The 17,103-nt window shown below is 45.7% G+C and overlaps 1 protein-coding gene across 1 annotated transcript; it reads right to left on the minus strand.

Moving 5' to 3' along the window:
- Positions 1-1,935: 1,935 nt before the first annotated feature.
- On the minus strand, positions 1,936-16,043 carry TAL2 (TAL bHLH transcription factor 2). The gene is made up of 2 exons (XM_030565869.1): positions 15,905-16,043; positions 1,936-3,999 (listed from the first exon to the last, which is right to left on the minus strand). The coding sequence occupies exon 2, from the start codon at positions 3,987-3,989 to the stop codon at positions 3,636-3,638; it is 354 nt and encodes a 117-aa protein (XP_030421729.1). The 5' UTR covers positions 3,990-3,999; positions 15,905-16,043; the 3' UTR covers positions 1,936-3,635.
- Positions 16,044-17,103: the final 1,060 nt, after the last annotated feature.

Below are 17,103 nucleotides of genomic sequence, written 5' to 3' on the forward strand. Positions count from 1 at the left end.
ATGTTTTTTTGAATTTAAGAGTAAATTTTAGAAAGATAAAAAGGTTAGTTTCTTAAATAATTTATTTTGAATATATTAGCAGTTAAATAACATTGTATACAACAAAATGTGATCAGTTACACCATATTTGTTCACAGCCATACAGATAAGAAATCACAAAAAATGAAGAGAAGTTCTGACAAACAAATCTTTGGTAGATAAATCTAGTCATACACATGCTGTGCCTCCGAGTAGGAGATCCTAAATGAAAAGAGAACAAAAAACATTTGAGCCAAGAATAAGAAAAAGTTTTCAATATATAAATAACAAGTATTTCACATTACTTAACTGCTAGGCTTTCTTCCCTTTCCATGACAACAATACTCAGCTCAAAGATGGATCTGTTTTGACGTGCTTTGCTGATGATCAAACATTTCCAATGCTAGCAATGGGTTGATGGAAAGAAAAGCACCAACAATCCTCACATGTAAATGTTTACACCTATTTGGCCAAATTTATCCTTGGTGTAACTCCATTGAAGCCAACAGATACCCAGGATGAGAAGCTAGCCCATTAAATTCAAGCCTATGCCTGGAATAGACAATATCAATCCATGTAGCCACATTAAAGTGGGCATAGGGAAGGATAAAGCATGAACTTCACAGATCACGAAAAAGACTCGGCGTGTTTCCACTCAGAAGCTCTTCAGTGTCTTCACTCATTTCATGTCCTCAAAGCGCCAAAATCTAGGAGTAACTAGGCTGGAAACCAGAGCTCTTTGAAAAAAAATTAATTGTTCACTAAAATTTTCAGCTTTTTTTGGTCAATATTTGAAATGTTTCTGCTAGCTCCACTGTGCAATTCAGGAGCAATCACAGAGCCACTGTAGAAATGTTTTTGACAACTTTAGTCTTCGTAAGTGTTCAGATCAGCAAAAAATCATGCCCAGTTGGGTCAAATCTGTTTCCTTGTCCACTGCCCTGAGACAAATGAATATATAGGGAATGTGGAGATGTTTGTATGTTTGGTTTGTGTGATTCTGATAGGAAACTCATCATCGGGTGATAGATTCCCTATACTACAAGCGTAAATGTTTCAAGCATTGTAATGCACTCAAAGCCCTAACTGCAGGTTCTGAAGGTGGCTCTTAGTCTCACTAGGAGGCAGAAGCAGCCAGGGAGGTCTGGTAGAGCACGGGTCACTTTCACTTGTTGAACCATAATGGATGTACTTAAAACTCAGGTATGTGTGCCACCTCCCGGTCTCTGTGAACTCAATAGATATTTTGTCATTGACTGCAGTGAGAGCAGGATTTGACCCCAAACCCTTTACATTTGAATCCTTAGACTTTCTACCTGCTGTTAAAGTTGATTTTTAACACCTATGAGCTGTTCAGATCTTTGCTGACACAGGAGGGCAACTCCAATACTCAAATGAACCGATTGGTGAGCAACATTCTACGGTACAATTGCTCTCCCATGCCACTTGGTCATCCTTAAATGCCTGACAATTGCCTGAGATGCTTAAATGTTGTCCTCTCAGTATCTGAAGGAGGGAGGGAGAGATAGCTCAGTGGTTTGCACATTGGCCTGCTAAACTCAGGGCTGTGAGCTCAATTCTTGAGGGGGCCACTTAGGGATCTGGGGCAAAAATCAGTACATGGTCCTGCTAGTAAAGGCAGGGGGCTGGACTTGACCTTTCAAGATCCCTTCCAGCTCTATGAGATAATGTAGGTATTCCCTACAGCAGTGGTTCTCAAACTTATTTGATCAGGCCCCCCCTTCTTTGTGTCTATAGTCATTTATGTCCCCATCCCTCCCCCCGCAAGTACATATACTGCCACCCAGCTCTGAAGGCAGGGCAGAGAGCAGTGGCTGCTGGCCAGGCCCCCAGCTCTGAAGGAAGTGCAAGCCAGTAGCAGCACAGAAATGAGGGTGGCAATGTGAAAAGTGATTTAGCGCCCCATTGCCACCCTTACTTCTGCATTGCTGCAGCCACACCGGGATTGACAGTCAGAGCCCCACCACAGCCAGGTGAGGGATTGGGATTGGGGGTGGGAGGGAAAGGATAGCCTGAGCCCCGGCTGCCTTCCAGTGAGGGATTGAGGTGGGTGGAAAGAAGAACCCGACCCCCGGGGCAGCAGGGCTCTGGCTGTCCCCTTTATCCCTGCTTCCTTGGTGTGCACATTCCTTCTGCATGGGCCCCAGCCACTCAGGATTGACAGCCACAGCCCAGAGTGCTTAAAAAAACAACCCTCCACCCCCCACGGAGCATGCACATTCCTTGACACATTCCTGTGCCTCCCTTGGGAGGCTCACCCCATAGTTTGAGAACCACTGCCCTACAGTAATTTGTACTGGGGCTACTGCTAATGGGGCACGAGCCGAAGCCCACTGAGTTCAATGGAAGTATTTCCTACTGCATTTTTTTCCTTGAGTTCATTGGGCTTTGGCTCAAACTCATCTAATTATCAAAGGCAAAATCAGCACGTTTTAAGGGAAGCCCATGGTCCATACACACACAGGATACATGTACAAACACGACCTCAGCCATTCTGGTAGAGAGATGCGCTGGTCTCATAGGCTGGCGTGACGATCATAGGAAACCTAACTCTGGAAGCATGCCAAATGGGCACACATGTTTGCTGCAAAAGCTGGACTCCTGCAGGCCTGTATTCTGGTCAGCAACAGCTTCGCAGAGTCCCCGCTTCCTACTCTTGTTTGGCATGGTCTGCGGGTGATGTGGAATTTGCCTAGACGTTTGCATACAGGTGTCTTTGCTGGCCCAGGGGATTCATGCACATAAGGCTAGCTCCGGGCCCATTAAGTCCTGCCATGGAAGGCCAGAGGAGCAGACTCTCTGTGGGTTTTGAAAGGAGCCAGAATGAGGATGGCCAGTTTCCCTCTGGTGCTCCCACAGCTGGGTATAGATCTGCTGATGGACACTATCCACTGCATCTGCTGAAACTTTGCCCATAAAATTTCTTCTTTCAACGTAGGCTGGCATTTCTGTTTTAATTTCTTGGTGGCTGTTATTTATTTACTCATTTGTGCTTCATTCTGGTGTTAGAGAGCCCTTCCGCCTAACAGACAAAGGCAAAACAAGACCCAGCAGTTGAAAGCTACTTGTTAGAAAAATTCAGTACAGAAATAAGATGTAAACTCTTAACTTGGAAGAGCCGACCAAGGGATGTGCTAAATGCTCCATTGCTTGGAACCTTTCAGTCAAGGCTGGATATTTTTTAAGTGAAACATGCCAGCTGAGCCACAAGCAACTGGACTCGATAGCGTCTCCTTATGTAGCAAGGAAGAATAATCTCTTCCACTGCAGCAATAACTGGATGAAATTCTATGGTTTCTGTGATACAGGGGCTCAGATCATAATGGTCCCCTCTTGGCTTTGATTTTTCCATGAATCTGTGAAATCACTACATTGAATCCTTGCAAATTTCCAAGGGTCGAACACCACTCCCTATTCATCCAAGTCATTGTCCTCCTTCCAATGATTCCTTCCACCTCCTTTCCTTTTAAATAAAAATATATTTAATACAACAGTAATAGATATAAATAGATAAATACTGTACAGAGGCAAACAACCCACAAGTTATGCAAAGGAGACTATCAAACTAACACCAGGACTGCCTCACTCATTGCCTGCTAGGGAGATGACGTCTCTGACCAGCACTCTGGGATATTGCTGCTTGTGCCCGGAGAAGGGACTCCACAGTCTTCAATCAGAGTTAGTTCCTGCATACTCTGCAAATGTGGGGCTTGTTGAAACAGCCCCAGTATACTGCCCCGGGCAGCCACTCCTGTCTGCGGCAGGCTCTGCTCCCCCAGGACCGTGACGAGGAAGTTGATGTACCTCATGGCTAAGCGGAGTGTCTCGTTCTTACTCAGTTTTTTGTCTGGGGGATGGGTGGGGATGAGCTTCCTCAGCTTGGCAAAGGCGCTGTTGACATTTTGCTGCCTCCACCGCTCCCTGGTGTTGGTGAAGATCTTTCTGGTCATACTCAAGGCTCTGAAAAGCAAAGAGGACAACGGGGGAAGTTAGAGGTCTCAGACCTTCCTTCAGGCTGTGGAATGGTAGCATTCTACAGAAGGTGAGAGGGTTGCTAGCAATTTGAAATTTGTCCCTGCCCTGGCTGGTGGATTACCATTCCCAGCTATGGATTAACCATAATCCCAAGGTGACCTGTGTCCCTCTCCCTGCCCAGACTATGATCTCACTAACTGCAGTCAGAAATAGAGAACTAGCCTTGTATTGTCAGAGGATTGAGGAAGGAGCACACATAGGGACAGATTCTGACTTCCCCCAGACAGTGCCTTTATGCCACCCAAGGGGCTGCAAAGCTCGCTTAGCCACACATCTGAGGGTTCTTCTGGCACGGAGTCCCCAGACAGCATAGAGTCAGTGTAGCTGCCTCTGCACCACTTCTCCTCCCAGATCCCAGCACGGGGGGGTTACTGGGGAGGGGACATGGCCAGAGAGCAGCACCATTCTGACAGTCCCAAGCCAGCATAACTGCCCCTCTGGGGCCCATTACCAGCTGACACAAGTCCCAGTAGCCCTGAAATTGCTCTGAATAGTGCTTGGGGCCAAACCACTCCCAGGCCGCCTCAGAATAGGGCAAAAAGGATAAATATGGCATACAGCCACTGCTGCCCACCTCCACCCTGGGTCCTAAACCAAGCAAAGCCCAGCTGGACCCTGACATCTACCAGTCACCATGAGAAATACTCTCCCTAGGGAAACAGTACTGGTGCACTGTAGCGTTGTCTAATTTTGACTGTAACTGTAGGATATGTTAGTAGAACCGTTCAGGGAAGCAGTGGCCTCCTTCTCCTCCCAATCCACATTAATCTCTTGCTGCTGGAAGTAAGGACTTCTCACTAGAACAGACAGGGCTCAACGGGAGGGTAAAGCAACTTGGAAAAGCTGCAAACACTCAATGGAAAGATATTAACTCTGGTTTTATTTTCACCGCTCAGTATTAATCAGTCTGCTATAAATGCTACTGCACTGGGCTCTGCAGGGGAAACTGTGACACAAAAAATCTGAGTTTCAGCCAAAATGTAGCTTTCCTAGCTTTGACCAGCTTATCTCGCAGGCTGCACAGAGTATACAGCCCAATTTCCAAACCAATATGGCCTTACAGTGAACCTAAAGTCATTTACATCCTATAGTATTTAAATGTGGTTCTCAGGTAGGATTTCACAAAGTACCCATCATAGGCCAGACTCTGCTCCTATTGATGTCACTGGCGGCAGAGTTAGGCCAATGCTGAGCTCTTCTGAAAATCCCATCCTAAGTTGATTGGTATCTGCCAGTGCCATTAGGCACTTAGACCCTTCTGCTGCTCAGTGCTTTACACTTCCCTTCTCTTTTTTCTTGACTAAGTATTCCTTCTCCACTTGCCTTCCCATCCACAGTTCAGAATTATCAGCAGATTTCATCCCCTCACTGCACAGTCTTTGCTACGCGATCATCATCACCGTCATCATCATCTTTTCATTTATGAAGTGCAAGTGCTCCTTGGTGACATGGTTTGAGCAGAGGCTGGAAAGCAAACATTATGTGACTTGCACAAGTTCACACAGGAAATCTGTGGCGGAACTGGGAGTTCAAAATCAGATCTTCTAAGTACTGATCCAGCACCCTAAGTACCAAACCATCAGGACAATACTGTCAGCAGGGCCGGCTTTAGGCCGATACAGCCAATTCCCTGGAATCGGGCCCCGTGCCTAAGAGGGCCCCGCGCCTTAAGCGCCTTTTAAATTTTTTTTACTTACCCCGGCTGCAGTCTGCTCCGGGGTCTTCCATGGCCCCGCTCCCCTGACCAAAGCACCGGCGGGAGCGCAGCTGCCCCACAGCCCAGCTCTCCCAGCTGGAGGCCCGGCCGGAGCATGGCAAGCCCCGCAGCCCCACTTTCCCGGCTGGAGCCTTGGCCTGAGCAGGGCAAGCCACCCTGCGGTCCCTTGCTGGAGCCCCGGCCAGAGCAGGGCAAGCCCCGCCGCCCCAGCTGGAGCCCCGGCCAGAGCGGGGCAAGCCGCCCCGCAACCCCGCTTTCCTGGCCGGAGCACAGCAAGCCGCCCCGCAACCCCGCTCTCCCGGACGGAGCCCCGGCTGGAGCGGGGCAAGCCACTTTGCAACCCCGCTCTCCCTGCTGGAGCCCCGGCCGGAGCGCAAGCGCTACCCTGCAGCCCTGCTCTCCCGGCTGGAGCTCTGGGCCCTTTAAATAGCCCCCAAAGCCCTGGGGTAGCGGGGGGCTCCGGGGACTATTTAAAGGGCCAGGGCTCCAGCTGCCTCTGCCACCCCATCCTTTAAATAGCCACCAGAGCCCCCCCGGCCCCATGTATTCTCCAGGGCTCCCACGGCTATTTAAAAGGTGGGGGGGGGGGTAGAAGCAGGGGAGCCCCAGGCCCTTTAAATAACTCCCAGAGCCCTGGGATAGCGGGAGCCTTGGGGGCTATTTAAAGGGCGGGGGCTCCAGCTGCCTCTGCTGCACCCCCTGCCCTGCCCGCACCAGCCCTGCCCCCCCGCCTGCAACCAGCTCTGCACCCCATGCCCACAGCCAGCCCCTGCCAAACCCCCTGCCCAGTCTCCAGCCAACCCCTGCCACACACCTCTGTGGCCCTGCTCAAAGCCAGCCAGCCCCACACACAGCCCTGCCCGTACCAGCCCTGCCCACCCTTCCCGCCCTGCCTACACCCAGCCCCGCACCCCCTGCCCTGTCTCCAGCCCTCTCAACCCCTGCTGCATCCCCCTGCGGCCCTGCCTGAAGCCAGCCCACCCCCCACATCCCTGTCTCCAGCCAGCGCTGCACCCCTTGCTCTGCCTGCAGCTAGACCCTACCTCCAGCCAGCCCCTGCCCTGCCTCCAACCAGCCTCATGTCCACTGCTGCCCTGCAGTTCCCAGGGCAGTAACCCTGCACACCTGCTTCAATGAGGGGGGCAGGGAGCAGCTGGGACCCACACATGTGCACACCCACAGGGAGTGGCAGGGACCCACACATGTGAAGTGACGGTCATTAATAAGCAATCAACAGCATATATGATGCAATGTACATATAATATATTTGTATTATTTATATAGTTATGGAAAGTAAATAATACATGGAAGAAATAAAAGGCTTTTTTTTACACTTTTTTTTTTTCAGTCATCCCTGCCAGGGCCCTGCCAAAAATGTTCGAATTGAGCCCCGCACTTCCTAAAGCCGGCCCTGACTGTCAGCATTACTATGTATCAGAGGGCTAGCCCTGTTAGTCTGGATCTGTAAAAGCAGCAAAGAATCCTGTGGCACCTTATAGACTAACAGACGTTTTGGAGCATGAGCTTTCGTGCTCATGCTCCAAAACGTCTGTTAGTCTATAAGGTGCCACAGGATTCTTTGCTGCTTTAGCATTACTATGTTTTATTTTACAGTAGTGCTTAGAAGGCCAAAGTCAGAGATTGAGGCCCAACTGCATTATATAAAGTGTTATAAAGATGGTCCCTGACCATAGAGCTTTCAATCTTAATGTGTTGGATGTGAAAGCATTGAACAGAGGTGCAAAATCCCCTGAGTTCGTCATTGAATATGCACCCTTCCATTTTTTTAATATGTTCTCATGGCTAATCCCCAGCTTTACTTTGGTGCCTTCAATTATCACAGAATCATAGAATATCAGGGTTGGAAGGGACATCAGGAGCTCATCTGTCCAACCCCCTGCTCAAAGCAGGACCAACCCCAACTAAATCATCCCAGCCAGGGTTTTGTCAAGCCTGAACTTAAAAACTTCTAAAGAAGGAGATTCCACTACCTCCCTAGGTAACCCATTCCAGTGCTTCATCACCCTTCTGGTGAAAAAGTTTTTCCTAATATCCAATAAACCTCCTCCACTGCAACTTGAGACCATTACTCCTTGTTCTGTCATCTGCTACCACTGAGAACAGCCTAGTTCCATCCTCTTTGGAACCCCCTTTCAGGTAGTTGAAAGCAACTATCCAATCCCTCCTCATTCTTCTCTTCTGCAGACTAAACAATCCCAGTTCCCTCAGCCTCTCCTCATAAATCATGTGCTCCAGTCACCTAATCATTTTTGTTGCCCTCCGTTGGACTCTTTCCAATTTTTCCACGTTCTTCTTGTACTGTGGGGCCCAAAACTGGACACAGTGCTCCAGAGGAGGCCTCACCAATGCTGAATAGAGGGGAATGATCACGTACCTCCATCTGCTGGCAATGCCCCTGCTTATACAGCCCAAAATACCATTAGCCTTCTTGGCAACAAGGGCACACTGTTGACTCATATCCAGCTTTTCTTCCACTGTAACCCCTAGGTCCTTTTCTACAAAACTGCTGTCTAGCCACTTGGTCCCTAGTCTGTAGCAGTGCATAGGATTCTTCCGTCCTAACTGCAAGACTCTGCACTTCTCCTTGTTGAATCTCATCAGATTTATTTGGCCTGATCCTCTAATTTGTCTAGGTCCCTCTGTATCTTATCCCTACCCTCCAGTGTATCTACCACTCCTCTCAGTTTAGTGTCATCTGCAGACTTGCTGAGGGTGCAGTCCACGCCGTCCTCCAGATCATTAATGAAATTACATTCAGTCAGGTCCTAGAACATTTGTATTTTGTTATAATTTCACAGCTGCTATCAAGACCTGATTTTTCTAAACTGTGTTTTACCAGAGGGTAAAATGATCTCACCAAAACACCCTTGTCTCTGTTAAAAAAAACAAATAACAGAAATGTTAGGTCCTATTGGATTGTTCCTGCTGGGAATCTTCTCTCATTCATTTTGTGCTTCTGGTTTGTTACCTTATGTTTGCACTACAGAGTGTATATTTAATTTGTTTCTTGAACCCATTTAAAAGAGCTTGTGTGTACTTAACTTGCCAAAACACTGCTGAAGCATGGGTATTGCACTGACTTTGTACATCATGCTCCCCATCCTTATCCCTAATTTGGTACAGAAGTTGCCTGCATGCTTATGCTTTCTCTTGTATATTTTTAACGAGGTCTTCCTAGCAGATACTTATTATAATCATGTGCAGCTTATGCTGGTTGCTTTGCTTATAGAGAAGTTTATTTGTGTGTGAAAGCAGATACATTAAAAAGTCTGGGCAACTCTCCAGTGGTTTCTTGCTTATTTTATTTGTGGTGATGGTACCCATTACAGTCTGGACTTTAATACTGGCATGTGCGTTTTAATAGTTCTTAGTCTGCTTAATGACTACTTTAAATCCAGAGTGCAAACATTGACCAATGGCCTCTTTTCTGGGGTTTACTTATAGCACTGAGTGAAATGCTCCAGGAGAATGGTTTAGAATAGATCACTGGCCTCACTTCAGCAAATCTCTCCAAGTATTTGATGCCATCATGGCAGGGGTATTATTTTTGGAAAGATGAGCACTGCCCACTCCTTCCCATCATTCTTTCTTTGGCTCCCCTCTCTTTTTCTCAGTGGCGGACAATATCGGATTTGTGAACACAAGTCCTGTAAGCAAACAGCTGTCTTTATCAGTCCAGCTCCTGTGTGACATATTAAAAATGTACCACTGCGTCTGTGACATTTGTTCAAGATCAGCAAACACCACAATCCTCCCCCGTCGAATCCTATTTACAGAGTCTGTATCTACTCAGGGTTTGGGACAGAGATCTCCCCAGTTACAATCAACCTACTCCAACACAGCAGTAATTCTAATGTCTCAGCAATCAACCACAACTCTGGTCCATTTCTTTCTTCTAGCCCATTCTTCTACTGCCACATACATCCCTTAAGGCATTCTGTGTCCCCTACATCTAACACTGCAAAGGTGGCCAGCATACAAAGGAATGATCTGCCTTATGTTTCAGCTGCATCAGTGCTTCCTTCCCCGCTCCCCACCTTGCTTTCAAACGATTTGCCGCTTCTGATTAATGCTAATATTACACATCTAAGGGCTGTATTATTAATTTCTCTCCCATAGAGTATATGGAACTTTTATCATCGATCCGCTGTTTGTTTGTTGTGTAGCTACTTATTCATTGTGAAAGTGTGTCAAAGCTGCTATTTTATACATTTATAATACAGGAATATATATTGCACTAATTAGCAAGTGTGGATTCATCATTAAACTCTTTCAGTTCACCTCCACCAGACACAGACAAAAAGTCCTACATTCACTTAAACAGAAATGCTGGCAAATGCCAGCTTAGATCCAAGAGAACAAATTCTGCTCTCAGAGGTATAAATCCAGGGTTTCTTCACTGAAATTGGTGGTGTTATTCCGGATTTAAATCACTGTAACCGAGAACCGAATTTGGCTCATTTCCCTTGGATCATGCAAGCAAGACCCAAAATCATGTGACAGATGCTGGTTCGTGACATGAGAGCTGTATTCACAGAATTATAGTTCAACCAAGCCATGCAGACTAAATATAACCCCGCCCAGCCGAACTGTGGGTCACTCACAAAGCAGTTCAACTGCAGCGATGAGAATAAACCTCAAGCAGACGAGTACCAGAAGCAGCTCATTACCCCGTCCACCTCCTCAGAAAAAAAATGCACATGGGTTCAGATGTAGCCATACAAGTTAAACAATGCAGAGAGTAGATGAAGATCTCTTTCTCAATAGCAGCGGCTCTCACAGCCTCGCTACGTACAAGCATTAAACACCCTGAATGAGTGTTCAGGCAGAAGCGGCAGCAGGAATTCCCAGCACAAAGCGACTTTTCTGCTTGGATATTCCAAAGCGAATGGCTGTTGAAGGTGTGATTAATGGAGGGAGGGGGGTGAACGGGTCTGCAATGGAGGCTGGGACTCAGTAATTACTAACAGGTTGGTTATAAACAAATATCTTGGACTAAATCTATCCCGTGTCTAACACCTTTGACCTCCGTGGAATTAAACCATTCTTCTCTTGCCCCTTGAATCTGGCCTCTTGGTTGCAATCCTGAAATCCTCGCTCAGTCATCACTCCCATTGACATCAAGGATCTGGCCCCTCATAAATACACCCACAGCACTGCACTGTTTTTCAAACAGGGAGGCCCAATGGTGTGTTAACACTCACTATTTAATACTTCATATAGAGGTTTTCTGAGTCCCCTTGGCCCTTGAATAATGAAATTAAACAAAAGATGGAGCCTTCTTCACAATTCAGGCAGATACTTGCCAGATTGATTTAAAACAGGGGTCAAAGAGCCCCAGAGAAACACTTAGTGCTGAGTTTTGTTCAGTGTGCATTGTGAAACAAAGGAGAGAAAGGAAACCCATTGTTTCGCCCTTCAATTTCACGGTAGCACTGGGCTGTGGGACTCAAGCCAGCAGGGAGGAGAAGATTTAGCATGGATGTCACAATATTACACAGGCGAGCACTAACACCCAGGGTCTTTTGAAGTCCTGGTAGAAAACCCAGTAGAAACGAGTTTGAGTTCCCTGTAACTGAAGTGAATGAGCTAGACTGAAAGCGGAACATGGATAGTAGGCTTTTGGGCCTAATGCTCATCAGTGTGGGAATAACCAATGTCACCACCACCACCACTACCTGTCCATAGCTCCCTGTGTCTCCTATAGAGGGTGGAGCCATGTTGCCAGGAGTTCCCATTGCAGGGGTATCAGATTTAAAGGCAAGAAGATAAAAAAAGAGGCAGTGGTGTCTAGTGCATAGAGCTTTGGACTAGGAATCAAGAAACCCGGATCCTATTCCCAGCTCTACCACTATCTCTGGGGTGTGGCCTTGGGCAATTCCTTCATCTCCTTGTGCCTCCATTTTCCTCTCCTCCTTGGCCTATCTTGTCTATTTCAATGGTAAGCTCTTTGAGACAGGAATTGTCTCTTATTGTGTGTTTGTACTGATCTTAGGCCAATAGGCCCTGATCTTATTAGGGGCCTGTAGGAACTAGAACAATAATAAATATTTCTTGTGTTTAACTGAGTTATAATGACCACCATTAATGAACTTTAATAAATACACGCAAAAGGGGAAAATAATGAACTGGAGGCTCTTTTGTACTCTCAAGCCATGTACCTCCATCATTGTGGTCATTTCACTATGGAATATTTGAAAGCATAGCACTGCGGAGAATACACAACAAGAACCAAAGCAGCCAAGGCAGAGATTTTGAATGTCTATAAATTTGTGACAAAATTTACCCTGTGAAATCTTGGAGCCCAGGAACCTTTCCCTCTGAAACCAGGGTTTGCTGGAACACTCAAAGTATAAAAAAGTATTTTAAAAAGAGACTGCCGTGTTCTAAACCAATGGTCTAAAACCTACATGCTTCAATTAGTATTACAGTATTCTGGGGATACTACGTCCTGCATCTAACAAAGTGGGCATTCACCCATGAAAGCTTATGCTCCAATACATCTGTTAGTCTATAAGGTGCCACTTTGTCACTCTTTGGGCAAGTCTATACTACCGGCCGGATCAGTGGGTAGTGTTCGATGTATCAGGGATCGATTTATCGCGTCTCGTCTGGACGCGATAAATTGATCCGCTAATCGACGCCTGTACTCCACCTCCGCAGGAGGGGTAAGCGCAGTTGACTCACCGCCATGAGGATGGCCAGGTAAGTCGAACTAAGATACTTTGACTTCAGCTACTCAACTAGAGTAGCTGAAGTTGCATATCTCAGTTCGAAACCACCACCCCCTGCCAGTGTAGACCAGCCTTTTGTCACTTTTTACAGATCCAGACTAACACAGCTACCCCTCTGATACCATAGAATATTTATCATCGCATTTTTATGAGAGACAAGGGGCATGAGGTAATAATATCTTTTATTGGACCAACTTCTGGTGCTGAGAGGGAGCTATTGGGCCAATAAAAGATGTTACCTCACCTGCCTTGTGCCTCTAATATGCTAGGACCAACATGGCTACAACTTCACTGCACATTTCGATAAGGCATTTTTAACACGATTCAGTATTGCTTTTCAGCCTGGTCAGATCTGACACTTACTGAGAAATATGGCCTGAATTTTCAAAAGTGACTCGTTATTTTGGGTGCTCCAACTTGAGACCCCTTAAATGGGCCTGAATTTCAGAGGATGGGTGTTTAGCACTCTCTTTAGGAGATCTCACATTGGGCACCTAAAAATGAAGGCACCTAAAATCAGGAGTCACTTTTCCAAAATTAGGCCAGTAGATCTGCCAGTTTTGAGCCTTGGCAGAGCACAGAGAGTTTGTTCTCCTCTCAGCAAAATGTGAATTTAAAGATTTCCATTAATGCCACTGAGATTTAAATTCCCATGCACATGGACAAACAGACCTCTTTGCCCTTTTCCTTTTCCCATGGCTCGCTCATTAGGAACATTCTTTTCCCTTCTTTGTTTTGCTGCACTTATATTTCTATAAAGCCAGACCTGAGAGTCCTTGCTCAAGGAGGCGTCTCATGGGCTCTGGGGGAGTTTGGTGTGAGCAAGGTCTAACAGAGAGGGGAGGGATCGCTCAGTGGTTTGAGCATTGGTCTGCTAAAGCCAGGGTTGTGAGTTCAGTCCTTGAGGGGGCCATTTGGGACTTGGCCCTGCTTTGAACAGGGGGTTGGACTAAATGATCTCCTGAGGTCCCTAATAATCTATGATTTGCATGGGTATGATGAGCTTCAGTGCTATTTATGAAGCAATGTTAGTTAAACACCTGTGCTCTGTATCCATTAAGCCCCCATTAGTGTCAGAAATTATTTTCTTGCCCTTTTACCATTGTGCTGCTTCCCCATCCTGGAAGGTAGAGGTAATTGAACCTTATCAGGCCACGGCATGGATCCCTGGTCCAAATGGTTTTCTTTAAAACACAGACTCTCCATCAAATTTATTTCCCAAATATTATATACAAGTGTCACGGTTCAGGCTTTCCTGATCAGAAAGAAAATCCAAGCCTGTGTGAATACTACAGGAATTCTTGAGGGGCCCCCTATTGTGGATGAACCTCTGCTCTAAGATCACCCTTCAGTTATACCACCAACTCATGACAACTGATGTATCTGGCCCTATCTCTCTGCCTGTGCATCTGTTGCCACAAAGCTGAAGGGAAAAATTATTATTGGAAGGGTACCCATTTGCTTGAACCACCTAGATCTGCCTTGCATGTGAGGAGAGTTCTCCCCTTTCTTAGCGACAGAAGAAATCTGTGCCGTGTCGAGAAGGAAGCAGGGATAGTACACTCTGGATCTAAGAGTTCAGCAACAGAGCAGCCTTCCTTTGACTTCAGTGAGAGCAGATACATACATATGTATGTGTATCATATTGTGTGTATTCAGTACATAGTAACTTCCAAACACACAGGACTAAAATCATACCTGGTGCAGCTCTACTGGCTAGCACGGTTTTACCCCAGGAATTAATTTGGCTTGCTGTGTTTAAGTAAAGTTATTGCTCCCCATAATCACTGAGAAACTGATCCACTGTGGCAAATCCTACTTTTCTATGTTAAGATGGAAACTACCAGGAGATAAAGGGCCCAATCCTGATCTCACTCCACTGTAATTCCGTTGACTTCAATGGGGCTACTACTCATCTCCGGCAGTGTGCATGAGATCAGGATTAGGTCTGTAAAATTCAGAGTTAGTGTGGTCAGAACAATGTTGTTCTGACCACATCTGCTGGCTGTGCATATCCCTCCAAACGGCATTTCAGCTGGGTTATACGCTTTGTTAACACGGCATTTATTGGTTTAGGGATTCGGGTCATAACAACTTTAATCATTTATGTAAAGGGGAAAAGAGAAGGTTGTTTATATATTGGAATTTTAAAAACAAAAAAGGAACACATCTTTAGAGAAAGGATCTAACATATACAATCCTGCACCTGTGGAAGTTCTGACCAGTTATTTTAGAAACATTTTCTGTCTATTATTTAGTCATTTCCTTAGTCAAGCAGAGCTTTATGAAACAGACCTGAACGTGAAATTTGGAACCACCGTAGACTAGCAGCTAAGAACCAATTTAAGAAGCTTTTTTATATTTTTTAAAAAGTGCTATTTATATTGTTATTGATATTATTTTTTTCAGATAGACTGGAAGGGGGAAAAACCTAAATCTTTCCTCCTAGGGAACTGTTCCATTAAATGAAAATCTCACACACACGCACTCTCTCTCTCTCTCTCTCTCCAGGGTAAAGGAGTAGTGATGGAATATGGATTTTTTAAATGTATATGTGTGAATCTAGAATTTAAAGCTCTCTCTGTATATCTTTATCTATTGATATTCATAGTGTTTAGATGCATATTATTTACACACAATCTACTGAACAAATATGCATAACAAGCTGGCTACTTTAGGCTTTCTAAAAGCTTTGTTTTGAAATGCCCAAAGCCATTAGACCATGCTATCGAGTTATATTAGTTTTATTTCTGAAATCAAAGGGCTTTATTTTCTGCGCAGTCATTTACACCACTGTAAAATTAGTGTCAATTCTGATCCAGTGCCATTCTACACCCACTTTGCGCTGGTGGAAATGACTGCACCGGGAGCAGAGCAACACAGAATTAGGCTCACAGTATTTGGTTATAAAATCACAGAATCCAGCATTTTAAGAAGTGTGTATGGATTTCATATAATTTTTAAATATCCCCACTCAGTTTTTTTAAATGATCAAAAGCAGCAAGTATTTGCTCCTTGCTTGAGATTTTTATTGCCAAGTTTTAGCAAATTTTAAACAGCCTGAAAAAATATAGGCTCATAAGGAGTACAACACAAGTGTCTCTTTTTGGTTGAATTCATTAACCTGTAAGTAGCAGTTTTCATAGCACTTTTTTATTAGCTTTACAGAGACAGGACACAGGGGAGTCATTATTAATAAAGACCCAGCTGATGGCAAAAGGAATTCAGGAATTCATTCCTGGAAGGATACACTTTGCTGTGTATACCTGACGGCAAACTTGTGCACACCCAGGAAAGTTGCAATACAGACATATAAGCCCTCAGATGACTAGCTAAGCAGAAAGCCATTGTCACTTACTTTCCCAAACACAGGTGCTTGCTGCTCTTGAAACCTGGTTCAGCCAGTGAACTTCCAGCAGAATAGGATGATTCCCCTTCCTTTCTCTTTGCTCTCACAGACCCTGGACAGAAAGGCTGCTCTTGCTGCACTCAGCCAATTGCTGATCCTGGCTGCCCCATTTATAGAATGCCAGCTCCTTTGTCTGGCGCGTGTCACCACTAGTCCTAGCAATCCAGGGAGCTTGTTTTGCATCTCCCAGGAGATTCTCTCTGTCCTGCCTTTTCTCTCTCCCCTACGCACCCTCTCCTTTCTCTGCAAGGATAAGCCATGCCGCTTTAGGTGAAACAGCAGCTACCAGCCGCAGAGATTTAAGCAGGGTCTGGCTGCACTTTGGGGAAAGCTGGACAGGGCATTTCTGGGGCATAACTTAGCAAGAATTTTATTTTCTTAATTGTTTTAGTACACTGAGTGCTTGTGAAAGGTGACAAAGTGATGCTCCCAGAGACCAGTGTTGTGAAGGCCAAAACTATAACAGAGTTTAAAAAATAAATTAGATATGTTCATGGCTATGGCTATTAGCCAGGATGGGCAGGGATGCAACCCCATGCTCTGAGTGTCCGTAACCTCTGACTGCCAGAAGCTGGGAGTGGAACACAGGGGATAGATCACTCGATAACTGCCTGTTCTGTTCATTCCTTCTGGAGCACCTGGCATTGGCCACTGCCGGAAGACAGGATACTGGGCTAGATGGACCATTGGTCTGACCCAGTATGGCCGTTCTTATGTTCTATAATCCTCTGCTCATCTTAAAATGAATTTTAATTAAAAAACTAATTAGCAGATTTACTTATATTCTCAGAAGATTCATTCTGTAGCCAAAATCTAAATACTGCGAGTTTAGAGAGGATATACTGGATTCTGCTTTAAGTTCAAAAGTCAGCAAAGCCTGAACTACTCACAGAACAGGGACAGCCTGGGGCAACTGAAATCCCAGCTTCCCCACACTGCCCCACCAGTCTGATTCAGAAAGATCAGCTCTAGGGATGGAGGGCAATGTACCTATGGTCCAGTTGGACCTTGGCCACCCTGCTGAAGCTGCCAACAAAAATGCCAGTTAGCATTTATAGTTCTTGCATGATGTACACCTGTTCATTAGCAGCTGGGCAGATATCTCCCACCTCATTCCACACAGAATGAATGGGGTGTTGGTTGGTTGT

Source organism: Gopherus evgoodei, chromosome 6, assembly GCF_007399415.2.
Source record: "Gopherus evgoodei ecotype Sinaloan lineage chromosome 6, rGopEvg1_v1.p, whole genome shotgun sequence".
Lineage (NCBI taxonomy): Eukaryota > Metazoa > Chordata > Testudines > Testudinidae > Gopherus > Gopherus evgoodei.